This window comes from Anopheles marshallii, chromosome 3 (genome assembly GCF_943734725.1).
Source record: "Anopheles marshallii chromosome 3, idAnoMarsDA_429_01, whole genome shotgun sequence".
In the NCBI taxonomy this organism is placed as follows: Eukaryota; Metazoa; Arthropoda; class Insecta; order Diptera; family Culicidae; genus Anopheles; species Anopheles marshallii.
In genome coordinates this window covers 37995784-38014221 of record NC_071327.1, presented here as the reverse complement: position 1 = coordinate 38014221, position 18438 = coordinate 37995784, and the positions used below count along the sequence as shown (strand labels likewise).

General features: G+C 45.7%; 1 protein-coding gene across 1 annotated transcript in view; it reads right to left on the bottom strand.

Annotated features, from left to right (window-relative positions):
* Window positions 1-18167, bottom strand: part of LOC128712564 (uncharacterized) — a 93904-nt gene extending 75737 nt beyond the window's left edge. The window contains 10 exon segments of the mRNA XM_053807457.1: window positions 9-302; window positions 372-2759; window positions 2963-3205; window positions 3583-3954; window positions 4054-4185; window positions 4257-4373; window positions 4604-4705; window positions 4790-5003; window positions 17781-17836; window positions 18164-18167. Of these exon segments, the coding sequence (XP_053663432.1) occupies window positions 9-302; window positions 372-2759; window positions 2963-3205; window positions 3583-3954; window positions 4054-4185; window positions 4257-4373; window positions 4604-4705; window positions 4790-5003; window positions 17781-17836; window positions 18164-18167 (3922 nt within the window).
* Window positions 18168-18438: the final 271 nt, after the last annotated feature.

Sequence of the window (18438 nt, the reverse complement as noted above, 5' to 3'; positions counted from 1 at the left end):
GTACTTACGTGGCATACAAATAAGTTCCGGATTGCCGACGAAGTATGGTTCACAGATGCATTTTCCGCTGGCAACATCACAGGTTGCACCTACACCGCAAACCACTCCATCGCACTTATGCTTGCAGCGCCCATTGATGCACACTTGTGGATCTGCGCACGGTCTGCTGGTGGAACACTGATCCGTGGTACAGGAACCACCCGGAAACGGATTGCCCATCTCGCCCGGTGGACACTTGCAGGTTGGTCCAGTATTAGACACGATACACATTGCGCCCTGACCGCACATGTAGCCTTCACATTCTGTGGAAGTAGAACAGCAAAGAGAATTAGCTAACAGACTTACAGTCCGCAATTTAGTTGTGAACTTACGTGATACGCAATCTCCGCTGGGTCCTTCAACGAAGCCCGCACGGCAACGGCACCACGCCGCATGCTTCTCAGGCTCACAGAATGCATTCGTTCCGCAGAGCAGACTTGCGCACGGGCTCACACAAGTACCCCGTTCGCAAGCTAATGTATCCGCGCAGTCTTCGTTTCTCCGACACTGACTCTTCACAGAGCCTTGCTCTAATATGCAACCTCCTTTGTACGCATCGCCCACCATTCCCGGTGGACAGATGCACTTGTAGCCGCCGCGCTGGTTCATGCACTGCGCACCGTACGCACAAGGGCTATTGGCACACTCGTCCTCATCGATACATCCGGTCAGTGGGTCTCCCTTGAAACCGACCTCGCACATACACTGGGGCGGATCAGATGGCGTGCAACGCGCATTCATACCACACGGGAACCGTTCGCAAGGGCTCTTGCAACGATTTCCATCGTACGCATCCATGTAGTACGGCGGTGGACACACACATTCCCCAGGCTGGACACACCGTTCATTCGCTCCACATTCACGATCAGCGGCGCAACGTTTCTGGGCGAGTGTACACAGCCCATGGTATGGGTCACCGGAGTACCCGAGCGGACATTTGCATTCGAAACCGCCAATAGTGTTCAAACAGATCGCGTCATAACCACACACCTGCTGGCCTTCACCACACTCGTCGATATCTTCGCAGTGACCATTCGTGAGGGTACGGAAACCTTTCGGACAGGCACAGTAGCTAACGCCGCCAGTAATGGAGATACATTCGGCACCACCCTGACACTTTCCGTTCGGTGAACAGCTGTCGAGCACGCAGTTCCCATCCATTAGCTTGTACGGAGCGGCACAGCGACACTCAGCGCTGTGGCATTCATCACACGACTGGTAGGGATTACCGTTGAATCCTGCCGGGCACTGACACTCATAGCTGCCTGGCAAGTTCTTACAGATAGCGTTTACACCACATGCCGCCTTCGCACTGTCTGCACACTCGTCCACATCGCGACAACTTCCCTTTGCATCTCGTTTGTAGCCCTGACCGCAGATACACACACTGTTGCCACTGTACGCGTCCAGGATACACTTCTCTCCTGCGGGACAGGGATTGTTCTCACCACAGGCATTGAGGGCCGACTTCGAGCAGCCACCTGAGTATGGATCACCCGAACTTCCGCCGGGACACTGGCAGGTGTAACCGCCGGGAAGATTCGTACAGACGGCCCCACTCGGGCAGGGGTTTGCTCCACACTCGTTTATGTCCACACACTGGCCCGGTTGGCCCGTATAACCTTCACTACACAGACACTGTGCTCCTCCGCCCGGGACTAGCATACAGTGTGCGTTCGGACCACACGTAACCTTCTCGCACGGATGCCGACAGTCATTGCCCACATTTGGTTCCGGACAGAGGCAGCGCTTTTGCTGGTCGCACACCGCATTGCCGGGGCAGTCCGTGTCTTTCGAGCAGGCGACAATGCTGATGCAGCGTACGCTTGGGTCCGGATCGGCAATCGAACCCGCCGGACAGCTGCACTGATGCGATCCCTCGAGGTTCTTGCAGAGCGCATTCACCCCGCACGCACCAGGTCGGGCACACTCATCCACATCCTGGCACTGTCGCGTTGCCTCCCCGGTAAATCCAGGTGGACACGTGCAGCTGTAGCTGCCGGGGTGGTTGGTGCAGATCGCGTTCAAACCACAGCGCCCGTTCGGTCCCTGTGCCGGATCGCATTCGTCGATGTCAACGCATCCCGCCGCAATGTCCGATGGGTTGAACGTCCAACCTTCGTCGCAGATGCAGAACGCTTCCTGACCTTCCGCTTTACAGTACGCATTCTTGCCACACTTCACATCGGCACAGGGTGGTTTGCAGGGCACTCGGGGCGGTGTCCCGATGAAGCCCGCCTCACACTCACACCGGTACGAGCCCGGTATGTTAACGCACACCGCAGACGGTCCACAAACTCCCGCGCCGGACTCTTTGCCAAACCGCACGCCACTGTGACACTCATCGATATCAACACACACCGATCCTTGCGGTTCGAACCCATCCTGACAGAAACACTGACCCTCGATACATTCCGCGTTGTTGGTACAGTCGAAGGCACTCGTGCAGAGCACATTGACGTCGGCCTGTTCGCAGGCCACCTTAGCATTCGGCCGACCCACATATCCTTGCGGGCAGAGACAATTATACCCTGGCGAGGCGTTCTCGCATACCGCGTGCTCACCGCACGGCTTCTCGTACGCACTGCATTCGTCTATATCTACGCAGCCCCGGAAGGGGTCACCGGTGTATTCTGGTTTGCATGAACAAATAAAGCTTCCCACCGTGTCCGTGCATATCGCATTTTCCCCGCATGGATTATCAAGGCATTCGTTTACATCTAGAAGGTGGAAATAGAATCATGTATGTGTGCGTGTGTTCGTGTGATATGTAGGTGTGAGGTGTGAAGTGGTGAGATGTACATTAGTAGATGAAGCTAAAGCGAATTGCAAGCCTTGTTCCGCACGATCGACAGCATGACTGCCGGCGGTCGTTCATCGGAATAAGGCAGCAAATAATGAGGTATGAAAGCAGTGGACTAACTTTTGCAGAACAATTCACCGCGTCCCTCGTATCCCTGCGGACACAAGCACTTGTAGGACCCGGGAAAGTTGATGCACTTCGCGTTCTCTCCGCAAGCGTTCGCTTTCGCGCATTCGTTGATGTCCGTACAGTGGCCGTCGTCCGTAACCATCAATCCCGGTGGACATTTGCACCGATACCCCCCGGGCGAGTTGATGCATATCGCACCATCCGCACACGGATTACCGGAACACTCGTCCACGTCTGCCGGTTGTTGGCCGATGGTTCGTGTTGCGGTTTTGTGGATGGTTTGTGTAAAGGATGATCGTAGGCAGGATGAAATTCCGTGGCGTGTGCGATGGGTTAGTAGCAGGCGTTTGGCGCACCAGTGCCCGATTTCCCCGTCGTGTTTGTTGTCGGTGGCGGAGTGAGATGGTCCGTGGCGAGTTGCGCATGTATGTGTGTGTTGTGTTGGGCCCACGGGCGGATGTAATATATGGCAAATGCAAGATTGAAAGTTAGAATACCGAATGCGTTAGTTTGTTAAGCGATGTGTTTTACCATATATTTTTTTTTTGGGTGACGGCACTGGTGAGAGTGTGTCTCACCGCCAGTGCAGTGATTCCATCCCCTGTACCTACCTTGACAGTCCGTCATCGGATCACCGGAAAAGCCCTGCTGACATTCGCACCTGAAACTGCCCACCTCATTGCGGCACAGCGCATTCCGACCGCACGGTGAACGTGCGCACTCGTCGTAATCAAGACAACCCTGAGCCGAGCGTGCATCTCCATCGAATCCTTGCGGGCAGTCGCAGCGATAACCGCCCTCAAGGTTAGTACATATGGCACCTGGTCCGCAAACGCCGGGCTGAACGCACTCGTCCACATCGATGCACCCGTTGTACGGATCGCCATAATACCCTTCCCGGCACTGACACGTGTAGTTACCGGGTAGATTGACGCATTCCGCATTCAGGCCACAAGCTTGCGGATCCAAGCATTCGTTGATATCTGCAGCAAAGTGAATAATTATGTGTTGGGTTGTACATGTGTGTTAGGGAACGATTGGGGAGTTTCTTGTTAACGTAGCAATTGTTCTTTCTTATTTACCTGCACACCGCTCTTCACCGTCTCCTTCGAAGCCGGGTTTGCATTTGCACACAAAGTGCGCTGGTAAGTTGCAACATTCGGCATTTTGCACACATCGTTGGGCAATGTTTGGATCCTGGCACTCGTCGATATCTATTGGGATGAGTTACAATCGATGGAGGATTGGTGCGGATGCTGGATTTGCATATATTGCTTGCACTTACCTTCACAGTGAAGACCATCGCCTTGATAGCCAGGAAAGCACGTACAGGTGAAACTGCCTAAGGTGTTCGTACAGTGGGCGAAAACGTCACAGGGTCGATATTTACATTCGTTTTCATCTGTGAAATGGAATGGATTTGCGAATGGTTAGTTGAAATCAGAGCAAGCTTAAGAGTTTAAAACCTTTTAAGTCACAGGAATTGGAGACCAACAGTTTTGATCTTTTAATCCAGTTCCGTATTTCCTCCGACCTTGAAAGCCTTAATCTCGATTAATATACATATGGCTATTAGTAAATGCTCAGTACATACAACATTGTTTGATAGATAGAAACATCACAAGAACTTACCCGGAACTTGGCAATTACAGCCGCCAAAACCATCATTGCAGTGGCATTGACCGTCTAAGCACACTCCATTCGAGCAAGCTGTGCCATCTTTATCACAATCATCTGTAAGTGGGAAACGATATCGAACGCAGTGAAGTCTTAAGGTACTCCTGTATTCAAAGCCGCATCGGCGAACGAGATACTTACTTGTACACTTTAACTTATTTCTAAGTTCATCGGAGCCCATATAGCAATCCGATGTACCATCACAAAGTTTGGACAGCTCGTAAAGCTGCAGATAGTCTGTGGATTCGTTGACTTGACAACCGAAATAGCCATCCTCGAGGTTGAGAAAAAATACTTCGTGCTTCAAACCGAATATTCCCACGTGCTTGCGCGACGCGGAGAGCTGTGCGTTTGTCTGCAAGGAAAAAATGTTGGGAGAGATCATTACTAGAAGATATTTAACGAAAAATTGATTAACTAATTAAAGAGACTAAAGAACATAAAGATTTTTTCCCTGACTCATCGTTTGTAAGTTATTTGTTTGTTGCAAATGGGTAGGAATTCAGCTTGTTTGTAAACAAATGATCGCTGTACAATGTAATTGATGCATTTGTCAAACGTGTTTGCCATGAATGAATTTCTTCGTGTCATTACACAAAGTTTAAGGTGCATGATTGAGCGTTTTCCTTTTTAAAGTTATTTCAGCTACTGGGAACAGAGATGCACCTTGGACTAATTTTCAATTTAACCATTTGTTCCATTACGGCTCGGGACGCTCGTGGAAGAAGTACAAGTTAATATCCGGCCACGGCACAGAGCAGCGAAACGGGACGGGATGAATGTATAAATTTATATGGATCCCGGCAGAACAAATAGTGCTGGTGGCAACCTTGGCTGCGGTTACGATGCGTTTCGCTGTCACGCGCTGGGTGGTTCGAGCGTACTGACCGTTGTAGAACGAAGAGTGCGTAAAGAACATTCCAACAATTACCCGACTAATACCGAAACCATTGAAAAGAGGCTGACAACGATGACGCGTATAAAATCTGGCTCCACCGCTACGTGTTCGTTCATCAACGCAACGTCCGAATGACTATACAATCCCACAGTTTGGAGTCTTTCGGCCGTAGGCTCCAAACGCAGCAACTCTCTAGGAGATATCTCTACGTAACGGGGTATCGATTGTAATTTTGGTTCCTTCTCTGCCAAAATAGGCAAACACAACTGGTACCACGCGAACGACAGCTGCTTCTGCCGGATTTTAAATGATGCTTTCTCTAGTTGACATCTAAATAGGCCTATCATTCCAGAAATTATTTTCATGCTACTGGGGCAGGAATAATGTGTTCCTGGTCCTATTTTTTTCGCTCGGCACAGTGCTGTCGATCTGGGGATGTTAAGGAAATGGACCCAATTGTTTGGTGTAACCTTTCATGTCAAGGTGCATTGATCTGTGCGTCAGTTCAACATTTCAGCAGGGTATATTCGTTGAGAAGCAGGAAGCAACCAAGCGCACATTAGGTGTGTGTGTGTGTGTGTGTATGATCGCATAAAGTGTACATTAAGTTATATATCTATGGCTATACAATAAACGGATCTTGCCGGACAGGAACGATCTCACTCCGAGCCCCGATCGATCGATAATTGTGTTTGAGGAGTCATAAAATCATAATCGATCGCAAAAAAGCATGACACCAGCTTTAGAAAATGCTATGCTATTAACTCGGATCCGTAGACTGATGCTCTAGCTAACGTCACTGAGTGAACTTGTTAGCAAAATACATATACGTACGGATTCGTCGTTACCGGTTTCTAGATGTGTTTTCCTGGTTCCTTCACCGGTCTCCCGGTTGATAATGATGAGCGTTGAATGCGACGAAACATGCTCAACGGTAGAAGGATAATAATTGGAATTCGATGCTGGTGATGATAGGGTACTATTTTCTTAAATGCGAAGTTTAACACTCGCCCGACACCGTCATTCGACAGAACCATCAGCAACACCGCGAGGCGTTAATATTGACAGCTTGTGATTATGACAGGTTTTTTTTGTTAAATGATGAAGCAAGTCTTGAAAATTGTTCATGGTATGATTTTTTGGATCAAAATGGATGCTGCTATAAATACTTTGTAAAAAAATGCTTTCCAACACAGATATGTCATCGTTTTGATGAATTAATGTATTCAAGTAAGTCCTTCAGATGCTTTATAAAGATATGAAGTTCAGAGCAGTTTTGTGAAGTATTGAATAACAGAATTATATTTTACACCCGTTTGAATATAGCCATAAATAGCATCATTTCCATTTTATAAGCGGATCTTTTCACCTGACACAGTCAAAAGTAAACATGTTTAGAATATTCTTCCCGAAGAGCGCTGAATGAACCTCTTTCGTTTTTATATCTCTGTTGATTTATGTGTTTCGCCATAAAACGATCGAAAGCATCATTGATTTATTGTGTTGTGTACTGTGCGCCAATATCCATAGCCTAAGTTCGATGGAGATAAACCGTCTGATTTGCAATCTTTCTGCCCTTGGTACAGCAGGAAACATGTTTTCCTTTTCCAGCACGTTATCTTCTAGCCATGCTTTATGGGTATTGCACCTTAATTCAACCGCTGTACGCGGATACTAAGGCTATAATAAATTGAATATTGCAAGAAACACTTAGAGACAGGTATGTTGAATATGTAGGTGTGTCTATAGTAACAGTGTTTCTTCGAGGTACTGGAAACATAAGCGCACCAACAAGCTTTAGCCAGTAATTGTTTTCCAGTACTTGAGATTCCTGCACATTATCCCGAGTGATGTTTAATGTTACATGTATGTTTCTAGATTACTGCTGCATTAAACTGTATACATTTATGATCAGTCTAAAGTGGTAGGTCTGTGTATAACGACGTTTGAGGCAGGTATAGCAGATGTGCTATTTAGTTAACGATGCTAATACGGATGTGATACTGTGCACTTGATCATAAACTAACGTGAACATGAACTTAGATCGTGCACTAATGCTAACGATCACTATTGCTAGCGATGTATTGCATTACGTTCAAGAACAAATGTATATTTAATTAAAAAATTAATATGGCTCTTTTTGATTATCACCTATATACGTAGCTTTGATATGTTGTAGTGTCCACATTACTCGTTGTCTCTCTTGTATGTTAAATAGGTCTTAAATTAATAGAAATTCCACTTATCCATTCCAACAATCAGCACAGTGTTTTGCAGAAGAAAGAGTGTAAAAATTCTATGACTTGTTTAAACAATGTTACAAAACAAAACCCATGGGCTGAAAGAATCTATGAAAAAACCTTTCAATGTGGTTTGTTTCTTCGCATCTTTTAGGATTTTGGAAAAATCAATTAGGTTAGGTCAGTTCAATAATTTAGATGCACGACCACACGAATATTTCTTCCACATGCGATTTAGCCATCTTCAATAAACATTTTCAATAAGAAAATCCTCAAAAAGCTAATCGACTCGAAGCACAGAAATAAGAAGTATCCAATCTGGTTTTCCTTTTATATTTTCCTTTGAGTAAGATTGGATTAATTTTTCACACAAGCCTGATGGCGCACCAATTAAGATGCCATTGAACTGGTCAGATAATTCTAAACGAATTAGAATCGGAGCGTTACTTTTACGTTATTGCTCCAAAGAGATGATTATTGCTAATTAATAACATTTCCTGTCCACACCGTACAATTAAGACGATCAAAGATCGCACACACCATTGGCATCACTGTTCAATGCTGATGGGGGGGAGATTGGGTTGAAGTAACGGTGCATGGTTGCTTCGCATCTATTTCACCCCGAGTTCGTATGGATTTTATACGCGTTACACCCAAAGGTAATGGGACGCAATGGAAAACGATGTAACGGGTTCTAACACACTTTCATGCCGCTTACCGGTTCGAAAGTTATTTTAATTCTCACCCAAAGGTGTGCGGCCATTTAAAAGTAACGTCTTCACAAGTGTCAAATCGCTTGCTGTGCCATTCTCACTGCCTTTACGATTGTGCATAGTTTTCGGTGTGGAACGAATCGTTACACGTAAGAACGGCGAAGCTAATGGTACAATTAGGCAGCGGTTAAAGAACTTTCAAGTTCGGTTAATACTTGTCTAGAATGAGCATCGGACATAGCCGAATCTTGTAAATAAACCGAAGTGAAAGTTTCCTATTGCATTTGTGTTTTTCACACACTACCGGACAAGTAACTGAACGTTCGAACGAACGAATCTTAAACGTTTGCCGCTAGCGATAAGATAATCATTATTGTTTTAAGTTATGCTTCCGATTCTGCCGACCCGGCGCACTGACAAACACACTGACAGTGTTGAGTGAAACGCGTACCATAATCTTGAAAAATGATAATCCACCACCAACAGTGCAACATCGGGGTAGAACTATTATTGCTGTTTATAGGCTCTTTCATTCATTGGTCATTCGGATTGACAAATGACATTCCGCGTAATGCGTATGATATGTACGCAATTTATTGCTTCATTACGCTACCATTATCACGCGCAGCGGAGGGAAACGCAGGGAAATCATCCGTCGATCGATTTGGCGCCAGAGCCCGATTCTTCATTGTGAATAAATAATAGGGCTGTAACGTTCGGGGGAAAATTAATCCCAGAACTTTTTCTTGCGGTATGCAGCACTGCTCTTGATGGTCGAGGATCGCGACGGCGACGATGATGATGATGATGATGAGGACGAGGAAGATAATAGTCATAATGGTAGCGGTGTCGCTTCAGCAACTTTGTTGTTTATCGGGTGTGTTTCGTTCTGCTTGCATTCTTTCCACTTTCCACGAGGGCGAGGCGCACGCTTTGGTTGCGAATCGTGGACCTATATTAATCGATAAATTACACGCAGAGTCAATTCGCATTGCTCACCACGGCACGCCACCGGACAGAGATGTATCGGTGGCGGCAAATTGGATTACGATATTGCCTGTTGTACGCCTACGTATAGGGCTGTTGTTGTTGTTCTGGTCGGCTTTTCCAACTGGAATATATTTTCATCCTCACATTGAAGTTAGCGTTATCAACTTATGTTGTCTTTTTTCCAAGAAGGTCCACTATGTAAGAATGTGGGGGTTATAATATCTGTTTTTTTTATATAACACAATTTAAATGACGAAAGGACAATGTCACAGCCGGGGTATGAAAAACCCGCCTCACCGTACGTAACGTCTTTCCTAACATGAAGGGGTGTTTTCTTCGATGCAACACCGCCGCAAAGTCGCACCGTGGTTTCTATCTTCTAACGGTAGACGTGGAAACGCTATCACCCTATCGATCCGATCGGCGCACCAATCATTCCCCGTGGCGTAAAACTGATTGTCACGCGACTTGATTGATTTCGGTTCGCACATCATGATGAGCTCTCGGTTCTTGGGTTAGTGTTGCTATTGATTGCATTTAATTACGATACGCTTTCGACATGGTAATTAGCCGATTTCTATCGGCATCGTACGGAGGTCATTGAAGCTGAAGTGATACTGTAAATAATGGTACGCACACCAGTGTGTAATCGTGCCAGAACCGTTACTCGAGCGGGCCTTAGTAGATAGAAAAGGTGTTTTCCGTTTCCGCAGCGTACAGCTGTGCCAACGAAACAGGCTGCGTGCGGTAATAAAATAATCATACCGTGCCATGTGTGTGGAATCTGGTGGAGAATAAGCGAAGCTTATTAATTTGCCGCCACTTCGATTTTATGGCACCACCACGATTTATTACCCTAAAATTGGTATTTGTGAGATAATATAAAGCTCCTCAGCAAAGCATACAGTAACATTCCGGCATGTGGATCAGAGTAATGGTTTCGTTTTTGATGCTAATTTTAAGCAGTCCATTCATCGACCTTAACTCTTTTGTCCATTGTCGAACCATCTTCTCGAAAGAAAACGTTTTTTTTCCTGTCGTTCTCACTCCACCGGTAGCACTTTTCACTGTTCTGTCTCCAAATCGGACTGCGGAATGGAATTCTTTTCATAACAAAAATGTGAAATCTTGCAAGTTTGCCATTTCTCATCGTTTTAAATCATAAGAGCAGTCGAAAACCAGGCAGAATGATGATAAACGAGCAGCACAAACAAGATGCTTTCGAGTAAGCCATTTATTTTCCTGCTTTGAGTGCAAAATTCGTCAGAACTGTACGTGTGTGCGAATGTTCAGCGGAACAGGTTTTTGTAGTGGCCACAATTTTCTCTCCGGCAAATGTTTGTAGGCTGGTCGATCTTTACGACCAATCTGACCCGGGACTCCATTTCAGCAGCGGTCCAGTTTCAGCGATTGCGAACCACGGCGTACAACACCGGTCGGCCGACCGCAGCGAACTGGGAACAAACAACAAGCAAAAGTATGTTAACGTTTTAACGTGAGGAGAAACATCACGTTTCAGGTCCACACTTTAGAGCGTAACTCATCTGGTCATGAACTCGTTGGAAGTAAATGTTTGGAGATCTGAGTTCAAAGACATCCGCCAAATAGGATGGTTATCAAACATTCTTGTCATTACGCTGGCAGTAGTGTGAACACCTTACGTTGCCACATTAATGTCGAATGGCTACGATTATGGCGCCCTAGACCTAAGGACCCGAGACCCGGCAGTCGGGATGGCCAGCCAACCAACCTTACTGCCCGTTTGCTACGAAAGGGATAAACGCATCTTTTCCACCGAGCAGCACGGTCCGAAAACAATGACCATTGAGTGTGGCCCATTAATTTAATTAGGCTTAAAATGGTCGCCCGGTTGGTGAGATTAGTGTATCGCGCATGAAGCACACAGGGACAGGAAGCAGAAAATTGAGTATAAAGGAACATTAGTGCAAATTAACGTCTCATTGCGGCTTCCCGGTGACCCTGTGGTGGTCTTTGGAAGTTATGAAGTTATGAGCGTGATTTGAAGATCCAACGAAAATGGTGTGAGTGTCTCGTAAGCAGTGGAACTGGAAGAGGATGATATTTAGCAATTTAGGGTACTATTTATCACTGAACATGTGTCTAGATCAGCTTACACATCAGCAGTAGAATTGGAAAGGAATTTTCCAATGAAGACCATACGTTTGACTGCGGGATGCGAACCCGTTCATTAAATCCACCAACATAAAGGAATTCAGTTCACCACCCTCGGTGGCTGCCGGGCTACCACAGTGCCTTGATTTAGATTCCCCACCACCCGTACACAAGGGTCTATTATACCCACCGAGTCTACCCTGCAGGGAGTGCAATAATCTTGCTGCAACAAAAAAGCTTTCACGTCGGGATGTGTTCAAGGTTAGGATGCTGGCTGTGCATCATTACGGCAAATATTTGCGTAAGCTATGTCGGCAGGCAAATAAAGGAATTCTTCCATTATCCGCAGACGGTTTTGTTGAAAAACACCGCACCGAGCGCATTCTGCACCGTTGCTGCAGTTTCCAACCATTGCGAGATTGTTTAAATCGCACAGCAAACGTATGATACTGCACGATGCAACGGGCTTTAATCAGAAACGAGCAGGGAAATGATAGCAAAAATAAAGCGCCCCTGTCGGAGAAGCGCTGTGCCTATGTCAATTATTCAATTAAATCACTTAACGATTCGACAGTTTTCGTAATTGTTCTCAACGGCAAGGGCGCTGTGATAGTTGTATGAGCACATTGAACATAAGCTGCATTTAGATCGGATGTATTCGATGAGGAAAACCGGTTGGGTCGGTTCGGAAGTAAAGTTTTGGACGCAACAGGCAAATAAAAATACGAAGCTTTGCGCATTATGAAAAGCCCCACCCTCGAAACGACATGAAGTGAAAGTGATTCATAACGATGCAAAAAAGGAAAGTGAAGCCCTAGCAATGCCGTAACGCGTGAGTCTTGTGTGCAAATCAATGGTAAATAGATGCTGCAGGAAGGTCACCTACTACGAAACCATTGAAGTTTCTTTGTAGTGTTTCTTAGTTTCGCTAGTTGTAAACGGGTTCGTCACTTTTCCATCGCACAAATCTTTCCACCGGATGACCGGGATAGCAACTATGGTAAAATATGCAGTACAGACAAGCAGTACACGCAATTTGTGTACGATGTTATTATTTTGAGATCATTTATCACATGTATTGTACATTATGTATAATATAGACTAGTAAACCTTTGAGTTGTTTTTTTCTTACAACCCTCCATCTGCACATGTGCGTTGTTATCACAGCTGTCTAATTATTGGCTTTATCGCACAAAACAACGGTACATCCAGCCGATTATAATAATTTGTGTGCGTGAATCGGTGCAAAATAAAAAGTAATATCGCCTCAAAGCGTTTTGTGGACCGATAACATCGATAGAATGTGGGTCCATGTGGGTAGGCACGCCGCCCATTGGACGCCAAGCTTTTGGGTGAATCGAATTACAAAAAAAAAACACCCCATTCCTTGAGCAGACAAACCACTTTCCGGTGATCCGATTGATTGCAAACAACAGTCGGCAAATGTAAATGCGAAGCACCGAAAATCCAATCAGTCGAACGGACGTTCGGCACGACTCCACCTCTAACAAATATCAATTAACACCTGAAATTATTCAATTTTCCATTTGGCGTTTTGGTCGATAGCATATGTAGGCGAGCAAATAAAGTTGAAAATAAAGTAAAAAAACAACGTTCCGGCTGCTGTGGTTCACCATTTTGAGCATGTTTGATGTACACGGCTCATCGTGGGCCCACCGTGAGGGAGTGATGCGCGTAGGAAATTGAAAATTACAACATCAACAAAAAAAGTTCATCATGCGGGAAAAGGGATCGGTGGGACGTGTGAGGAGGAAGAGGAGGAGAGAGGAATCGTCCACCGGGAGGCTAGGCGCGGTCCGCAATGCCAAGACTCGATGCGGTCAATATTCTCTCTACACACGGGCACCACAAAGTTCAACGTCCGCACACACCGCACCGCCTACTTCACGCGGTTTCTTGATTTCTTGCCGTTTAATTTCTGCTCCGCTGGCAGCACACTTTTAGGGAGCGCGGACAATCGTGCAATCCTTTTCTATTCCACATTTTTGTTTATTCTAGCTGCGGACATTAACCGAGAGAAATTGTTATTAGCTAATGATTAGAAGCATGGCTGCCAGCGTTACCCTTTTGGCAGCACCGTAAAGGGCGTACGAGAGTGTAGTCGATAGGATTATGGAAAGCGGATAAGCGGAAAATAAAGGAATCCCGATAGACACACGGCAAGGGGCTAACGCGAATAGAGCGATACTGGAGGAAGGACGGTCGACGCCTTTAAGCTCGAAAACCGGTGGCGGCACTGTCAGAGGCACTGTCTCCATTACGCGCTAAATTGGCACCCAGAATATTTTTTCTCTTCTTCGCAGTGAGCTCAACAGAACAATCGAAAGCTATGCCGCGATGGGCTGAGAACATCGGCGACCTCTCTACTTCATCATCCGAATTTAATGAGTTTCGTGGAGGTGTTGTTGGTGTTATCTGCTATACTTCAACAATCAAGCCGAGTATCGCCGTCCTTGAGCTAGTCATGGCTTTAAATTGCTGTCGATAATATTCTGATTATAGGAGGACCAAGCATGGCATTGCAACCAACTGTTGGGAAGGATTTAATTTAATAAGCACATACGAATATCTAGATGCTGTTATTACTGATACATTATGGACGGTGAATTTAGTGCTAGGTAAAGTTAAGTTTGAAAGGAGTTCTAGTTTTTTTTTGTGATTAGAAAGGATAAATCGAGTGAGCTTAGACTATACTGAGCAACCGATTATAACAAACGAATGGGCTTGATCAGTGCATCGACATCAACCGGGTCACTGATGACAGTTTCAGAGCGCTCACTTCCGTCGTTGTCATTAATTACGTCTATCTCAGCGGCAACCATTGTTTCGGCAGGGTAGCACGGTGGCCTTTTAGGGCTAGGGTTTTACCACTCGTCTTCCACACATTTTCCAATAGTTCCTGACCCAGTTCGCTTGCACTGGAAAAGTCGCGTCGGACGGCATGTAGCGGCTGGATATGTGCGGTGCAAAGCGAGATGAATAGCGTGTAGACCGTATCCGATGGCTTACGTACCCGGGAGTGCCTTACGGGAGTGTTGCGGATTAGCAGATTGTTTGCACGGCATGAACCGGTTTTTCCTGCTTTCTTCGAAATGCATGTTTGTTGACCGGTTTTTTGAAACTTTGCAATGTGGAAAAACAAAAATCCACCATTCGTCGAGCCACAGTCATGCCGCTTCCGAAAAGGAAAACCTAACAAAAGCCGCCAATGCACCACTCGCAGGCTCCGTAGGTTTAACGATGGTTGGGGCCGCGATGGTTTAGCAAATGAGGCCTTGGCCTGTCGGTGGAGACTGGCAGCGCTGCAGCAGCACTATGACATTTGGCTTTTACTATTCGCGCCCGGGCACGCCGGCCCGGGTAGTACGGCTGAATGGTAGCGGCCTACATAATTTCACCTCGATGGGAATTCCGCACACAAACCAGTACGGTGTACCCGTGCATCTTCCGGCATGGAAGGGCCACGCCACGGGGGTGTTGGGGGTTTTTACCGAGGTTAGATAAAAACGGGGCGCTGTGCCGTTTTCCGTTTGGGGTAAGCGTGGTAGCAACCCAGCGGCGTAACACTCTTACGTGTAGCACAATACGACCAAGTGATGGTCGATTTCGCCGTCGTCGTCAAGAGAAAAAAGAACAGTTATTCTTTCTCCCGTCACTTGTCCCATTGGTGGGATGGTGTGCAGCGTGCACTATACTTGGAGGGGGGGACCTGGTTCTGTACCATAATTCCTAAACATGGGCCCCTTGAGCTCACTACTACTGAAGATCGAGCCGATCCGATTGCACGAGCGTCCTTTGATCAATCAAATGTATCTTGGAGGTTCTCCCACGGTAGCACGAGATGAGGTGTTAGTAGTGGTAGTGCTCACCGGTTGTCCAACCATTTAGAGCCGGTTACAAACCGGAACGTATCGGGCAATGATTCAATGCTGGTCACAGAAGAAGAGGAGCCCAACGTCGTACGATTCTTTAGTGCGATCGTTAAGCTAATGACACAGTTTCCGAAGACGAATGTACACCACCGCAAGCGGGTTTGCACCTTTTACCGATGGTTGGGAAATGATTTGATCCTTTCCACTATTAGAACGTTTTTCCCATTAGCTTATAATCGAACAATTCTTGAAAGTTACCACCGTTCAAAACAAAGCTAAATGTGGATTGGAATTGTCCTAGCGAAGTACGCAGACGGTTGAAGGGTGGAGGCAGATGTAAAATACTGCAAATGTAATGAACATCTGTATTCACTCTGCAATGCATTGCATATTCAATTTGCGGTGTTAATATGTTTTTCCAATCATAAAAATGGCACATAAAGTACCACCACCATTATGGTGGATGCCTCCCACTTTAGCGAACCCATTTCAAACAATATCGTTCCGTTGGTTTTAAATCACGCTGCAGAGCTGGTAGAAGAAGCGAAAACGGAAAAGGATTTGTAGCATTTTTCACCCCCAGGGTGAATTAGGGTGCGTAGCGTAAGCTCGAACTACTTCAACCGTAACGACCGGCCTTGAATTGAACTCTTCCGACATCGATGCTCGGAAGTTTCCTTTTAGCTGCCCGTGTTCATTGAGTATAAATTTGCCACAATATTGGCTCGGCACGACAACTGTTTGACCATTGGGGATGAAATGGTTGATCGGGATGCTTGGTTTTGTTGGCTAAAAAGTGAACTCGCTTAACTCAGAAGTGCGAACGAAGCGATAGTAATCGTTTTCAGCTGTTACCAGTCGTATGAAAAATGTACCCCGTTTACCCCCGGGTGGCTGTAGGTTTCGTGAAAGGGATGTTGTGGTTCTGTTTGATTTTTACACGTTGATCAACACTGCAGGAAAACGAGTAACGAGTGCTAACATGCGTCTGCTGCTGCAACAAGAGCAGTGTTGTGTTGTGTGGTTTGTAGCTATCGTTAATTTAACATCACGCACAGTATGTGCAGATGAAGTGGTATTTATTTCAAGTATGTTTATAAAATAAATATCTTGCTTCAGCTTCTCAGCCATTCTTAACGCTTTTAGCAATATTCTTTAATTTCAAAAATCATTTAAAAGAAAATAATACGGATAATTTTAACGCAAACTAAAACAATATCGTATTCTTTAAAAACAACCAAAATGAACACACGAAATTTATCTAGTTCTAAAGGCACTCTTAAACTATCAACTGAAATTATTAAAAATAAAGCGAGTCCTTTGTTTAATAAACACAGAATTTTTTAAAAAAGAGTATATTTGCGTATGAAATTTTATACACTGGGATGTAATGGGTTAACTATGGTTCCACACTACGTTCATCTTTTCACGAACACGAAATCATAGAATTTCTACCAATTATCCACAAATGGCGCATGTGATTGGCGATTTGTTTTGGCTCAGCCTGCATACCAACCGTAATGGTCGAGATGGTAACCGAACGAGAATTGGTTTTTTCTTGGTTTATTTTTCAAACACTTGCACTACAGTTGCTAGCCGTTGCACACGTGGGACGTACAATAAAATTCCAATTTAGCATATGCAATGTGTTGCGCACACACATGCCACATACGCCACATTTTCGCCACAGTCTTACGAACTGCACACCTTGTTAATACACTGGCTCGAGTATCCCAGAACCGTCGCCAGGGAACAGGACGCTAATTACGAAAACGTGTGGCCTGCCCTATGCGTTTACTCACGCAATGGGAAGAAGTTAACGGAGGAGAAATATAGTTATAAAGAAAAAAAATCTCACATCACAGCAGCCTACAAGAAACTTAACTCAAAAGAAACAAAGCATGCTCGTTTGGTAAGTGATACGCACGGTGGCGATGGTTGCATGTGCGATATAATTGTGGTCCGGAGTCGTGTTTGAGTGGGAAAACTGTTGAGTAGGTGCGATCGGGTTCGGTTTTGGTGGTGTACTTATGGAAGATCAGGGCTGTACTTATGCCTTGATGTCGACCGGAAAAACTCTGGCTATCAGTTTAATACAACCGGCTATCTTTGGAAGGTCGTTTCAACTGCATATCAAACGAAATGATGAAATGCTAGCAAAAAGGTACGCCACGAATCGGGAAACTATTTAATTAAAATTTCGAGTTATGTAATTCAGCAAGTTAGTGCATGTGATGCAGGAATTGATCCCAATTGATTACTTACCGTTCGAAATAGTAGAATTATCCACACCACTAGTGGCAAAAATATTTTCATTTTTGCTGAAAAGAAATAGAAATAAAAGAAACAAATTAAAATACAGTTTACATGCGATAATCTAGACATAATCATTCTGGAAGAGAGACATAGCAAAAACACGTTCCCAGTTGTGGTTCCGTGGGGTTCTATATGCTTGATGATTTCTGGTTGCATCTTTACAGTTATTTCAACATTCGTCGTCAACGTGAATGGCGAATGGTTGCACCGTTCGGATGAGGTACGTAGCGCACCAGAGCAAGCGCGCTTTTGGATGTATGTGAAAGGCCCGGCGTTTGTTCTTCTCTTCCGGATGCCAGACGCTTAGGTGTAAAGTGGCATGCGTGACTAACCCATTTAGGCTAGGCAGGCAGGTTCAGGCTGTTCAGCAAAGACGACACGATCTTGGCCACCGGTGTCGTACATCATCACCGGAGTCAGACTTCCGTCGCCCTGTTGGAGCGAGGTCACAATGCGGTGGTGATAGCTTGTGACGATCACCCCACAGCCGCAAATGAGCAGAACACCCGGCAGGAGCAAGAACACGGGAGATGTGAAACAGCTTTTTCATCCCCGCTTTACTGAATCTGGTGGACTCCGTAGTTACATTAGCTTTTACTCCTACCAT